The 4,649-nt window shown below is 51.0% G+C and overlaps 1 protein-coding gene across 1 annotated transcript; it reads right to left on the reverse strand.

Moving 5' to 3' along the window:
- Positions 1–498: 498 nt before the first annotated feature.
- LOC123154858 (uncharacterized) lies at positions 499–1,387 on the reverse strand. The gene has a single exon (XM_044573478.1). It carries the CDS (start codon positions 1,246–1,248, stop codon positions 589–591), a length of 660 nt encoding a protein of 219 aa, XP_044429413.1. The 5' UTR covers positions 1,249–1,387; the 3' UTR covers positions 499–588.
- Between the last annotated feature and the right edge of the window lie 3,262 nt (positions 1,388–4,649).

Here is a 4,649-nt window from a genome sequence, read left to right on the forward strand (position 1 = left end):
GCTAGTGTCTTCTTTGTCATTGGTTCATGGCCCGGCTCGTCGGGTCATGTGGATGTGTGCGGCGGCCATATTATGGGCTATCTGGCATATTCGTAACAAGTTTACTATTGAGGGCGTGTTTCCCTCGCATCCCGCTCACGTTATCTTCAAATGCATCGTGTTCTTGCAGCAATGGGCACTGCTGGGAAGACAACAAGACTCTGATCTTCATCGCCAAGCTCTTTGTCGTCTTCGCTTAGTCTACGCCGAGTCCCGCGCTCCGTCGTCCGCGCCGTCTGCTGTCGCATAGGGATGGGCAGCCCCTTTTGGTTGTAGCAACGCGATAGGTAGGTGGGGATCGTGGGTGCCTGGGTGGATGGGTTTGACGAAGGGATCGCTTTATGAGATCGTGTGGCAGTTTTGTAATCTGCCACACGGTTGCCACATACATATGTCCTATAATAAAACCTGTTTCTTCTCTACACGAAGAGACAAAACATAACAGCAAAGGATCAAGTATCATCATGCTGATGCACCATATAAGAAACTCGAGAACCATTGATCACGATCTCCCTGGCAATGCCATAAAACGAACGACAGCCAAGCCGATCAGAGCTTAGCGTGGTCGCGGCAGTCCTGGCCTCGGATCTCCATGTCCGGGAAGCCGACGACGATGTGGCAGTCAGAGTAGGCCACGACGTTGAGCTTGAACACGCCCAAGACGACCACCCTCCCCGGGATCCTGGCGTTGGCGTCCAGCGGCAGCGACCCGGCCTCGATGTCCCTGATCAGCTGCGCCATGTCCTTGGTGAAGCCGGCGGTGAGCACCGTCATCTCCAGCTGCACGACCCCGTCCCCCTTGCTAGGGATGCGTCCGGGGTCGACCTGGGCGTCGCCGACGTGGGCGCCCCGGTACCAGAGGCCGGTGGTGCCGGAGGCGTAGGCGAAGGAGGCCGGGTTGGGGTTGTGCACGGCCACGGTGAGCAGCAGCGTGAAGTTTGGGTGGGTGAGGCTGGGCGCGAGGCCGACGAGGCGGGTGGAGAGCAGGCGCGTGGTGGGGTCGCGCACGCGGAACACGGTGAGGAAGAGGACGAGGAGGGTGACGCCCAGGAGCAGGAGCACGCCGAGGGTGACCAGGGCGCAGATGCAGATGCAGCGGCGGCGCCGGCGGCGTCTCAAGCGGCGGAGGCCGGCCTCGTCCACGGGTTTGGCGTCGAGGGAAGGCGCTGTGGGGGTCGGGAGGCTGCACGCTGCTGCTGGGGAGGCCATTGCGAACGCCGAAGCCCTGCAAGGGGCTGGCGATCGAGCTGTAGTGGAAAGTGAGCGAGGGACGGAGAAGCTATAACTTGGACAGAATTGGAAATGAATTGGACTTGTTTGACGGCGGATGGTGCCGTACGGACATGAAGCAATGCATCCAGCTACTAGTATTGTGATGGATTCTCGGCTGCATATTGTTCATTTGATCAATCATTCATAAACTGGGCAACGACGCGGCGTGTTGGCTACGGGATACGCGCGGTTATTTTATCAGTTGATTTTCATGGCTTTAACCGCTCGAATGTGATCGTAGTAAATGGAGTACAAAATATGTACTTATATGACATATGCAAGTAGCAGGTCCGTAGGGAATAGGCTCCTTCGTCCTCATGTTCTGCTCGATGTCCCTGTCGTCCGTCGAATTTGATAGCTTTCGACAACTTTCAGCACTATGTTGTGACGTGCCGTGTGTACCCCGTGTTGCCTCCGACATGTGAGACAAATCTATCTTCTTTCTTAGGGAACTATATAAGGCATGTTTTTAAAAAAAAATTACATGAGAAACTTTCAGTCTATTCATTTTCAATCATGGTAGTACAAAGGACATCAGGGAAAATAAAAATTACAACCAGGTCTATGTATCACCTAGCGATGATTACAAGCATACACTATACTGAAAGGTGCCACCATCGTCGCACATCCCTCGCTAGAGCCGGACACATCTTATTGTAGTAGACAGTCTGAAAGTCATCGTGCTAAGACCCCGTAGGATCAGCGCACCAGAGCAGCAACCATCGTCGATGAAGAAAGTCTTAGATCGGAAGCATCAAACCTGCAAACACCAAAACCAAGAAAAATAAAGACCGGATCCAAATAGATCCATCGAAGACCAGCATCGACCAAATCCCGCGAGATACGACGGAGACACACGTTCACACGCCCTCCGACGACGCTAGACGCATCATCGGGACGGGGATAAAAGGTGTGAGACATTATTCCTACTGAGGGACATCGCTGCCGCCACACAGCCCCAACCAAGACACTGAATTTAACAAGAACGAGAATGGGGTCCCTCCCACCGGGGGGAGGGGGGGATCCTCTGCACCTCCATGGCCCAAAGGCCACCGAAGATGGGGCGGATGAGAGGCAGCGCCGACGGAAGGAAGAGAAAAGCTTGGATGTTTTCTTGTGGAGAAGGAAAGAGAAAGGTAAGAACGTGACTCCATGTGTTCAAGAACTTAGGCATGTTTGGTTGCCTTGGTGGATGCAATTTTGATCCGTTTGTGTTACAACGAAATCTTGCCATGCCCGCTAGGAACAACCAACCTACCGGATCATGTGTCCTCGTGGTAGTACCGTCCCCATGATTGGCAGTGTTGCTCCCCTGTTGGAGCGAAACTATTGGACAAAGTGGCAGATGAACTACCACACATGGTTCATTCCCCTCTGATTTTCCTATGGTAGTAATAGGGTGGTACTACCAGGTCCTATGCAGTGGTACCGCTTGGGCCTTCGTTGTGCAGTCTGAATGGGACAATGGTAGTACTGCTCTCTAGAGCAGTAGTATCGCTTAGTGCAAAAATTGTGTTACGGTTGGATTTGTGCGAGGACTATAAATAGAAGGTCTTCTTCCCCAAGTTGACCTACCACTTTGTTCTCTCTCCTTCATTGTTGCCCAAAACTTTATCTTGTTTGATCTCTCTCCTAGCCACTTAAATTTGTTGATATTCTAGGATTTGGGAGAGAAGACCTAGATCTAAAATTTGACCAAAGATAAATTGATTCGCCCTACTTTCTTTTGTGGATCTTTTTACCCCCCCTTTAGGCATCCTAAACGGAAGAGGTCATCTCGAAGGTCAAATACATCATGCTGAGGCTTCGTGGTGTTGTCGGGAGCCTTGAATTAAGTTGTGGAGATAGCCCCAACCTTGTTTGTGAAGGTTACGGTTGCCGCCTCCAAGGGCACCGCATACTGAAATCGTGGCACCTTTCATTGTGCGATGACAAGGAGAATAAGATCAACCATTGTAGCGCTTGTTAAGCATCATGCTGCCACACCTCTTCAATGAAGACGTACCTCCCCAAGAGGAAACTTCAGGAACTACATTATACATGCAGTCTGAAATGTTTCTCCCGTAAAGAAGCACGGGTCTGAACCATGTAGTTTGAACCTGGTCAACCATATTTCTTCGTAGGCCATGGAAATAGGAGTCGGACCATGTCTTAGGCCGTGGAAGTATGAGTCGGACTAGGAAGGAATCTTGAGTTATTAACACGTGTTCTTTTCACCCGTCGCAACGTCTGGGCATGTTTGCCAGTTATATTTACTTTTCCAACAAGCCCTAGTTTGGAAGAAACAGATGGTGCAATAGAAAGAGAAACTAGACATTACAAACATTGGCCTTCTTTTAGTAAAGTTTTTTTGAGAGTACGCCAATGACGTACCATAGTTTTATAGAAGAAAGAGTGTTATGTACAAGAAGCCCGTCCCGATGCGAACATACAAGGACGGGGGGACACACGCGTCCAACTCCACGCACCCTAAGCTAACTCCTCACAAATCTATATATCTTTATAGACCTCCTACACCTAGCCCGGTCGAGCGCCTCTTTTAGTAAAGTGAACAAAATGACTTTGCCACTCCAGCAACCTCCCGCACTGGCGGGAAGGCAATGGGGAGTTATGTGCATGCCGCTAGTCCCAATGAGCAACGGCACGGGAAGGATACAGTAAGGGAAAGGGACCTACAGGAGGACCTTGAGCAGAAGAGAGAGAGAGAGAGATCTTCGGTCCGAACTGAGACAGAGACAGCAAGAAAGGCAGACTGAACTAAGGTATAGGTACAAGCAGTACGGGCTGTGGGATCATGGTGAGGCTGGTACATCGACCTCTTTCAGAGGGAGAGAACAGAAACAAGGATACTATGTTAGAAAGCCTAGACCAGCGCACAATGGGGAGGCGAGGCCTCCTAGCAGCCCTAGACATGAAGGCCAAATGGATAGGAAGAGGAGGCCGAGGCAGTTTTGGGTAGCAAATGGTGAACTGGACAGACAAGTGGGCAATGACACCTTTGTAAGAGACACGAGGCAGAAAACGTCCTTGGTGTTTGAGCGGATTGAAGAGATCAATGATGCAGCGGCGGACCCTGCTAGGAGGCAGGGTCGCCAAGAGCAATGAACATTTTAGCCTGGAACTGTCGGGGATTGGGGTTGGACCCAACAGTAGGCGAACTTCGGACCTGGTTAGGTCATACAACCCAGTAGTGGTTTTCTTATCCGAAACAAAAAAATCTTCAAGCTCAATGGAAAGACTGAAATGGAGCCTAGGCTTCAAGCATGGTGTAGCTGTGAACTGTAAGGGGAAGAGCGGGGGTCTTGCTCTGTGGTGGAGAGATCATGTGGAGGTGACAG

This window comes from Triticum aestivum, chromosome 7A (assembly GCF_018294505.1).
Source record: "Triticum aestivum cultivar Chinese Spring chromosome 7A, IWGSC CS RefSeq v2.1, whole genome shotgun sequence".
In the NCBI taxonomy this organism is placed as follows: Eukaryota; Viridiplantae; Streptophyta; class Magnoliopsida; order Poales; family Poaceae; genus Triticum; species Triticum aestivum.

Bases quoted from the DNA above. Each gene is read 5' to 3' on its own strand.
- LOC123154858 (XM_044573478.1), bottom strand. From the start codon at position 1,248: ATGGCCTCCCCAGCAGCAGCGTGCAGCCTCCCGACCCCCACAGCGCCT.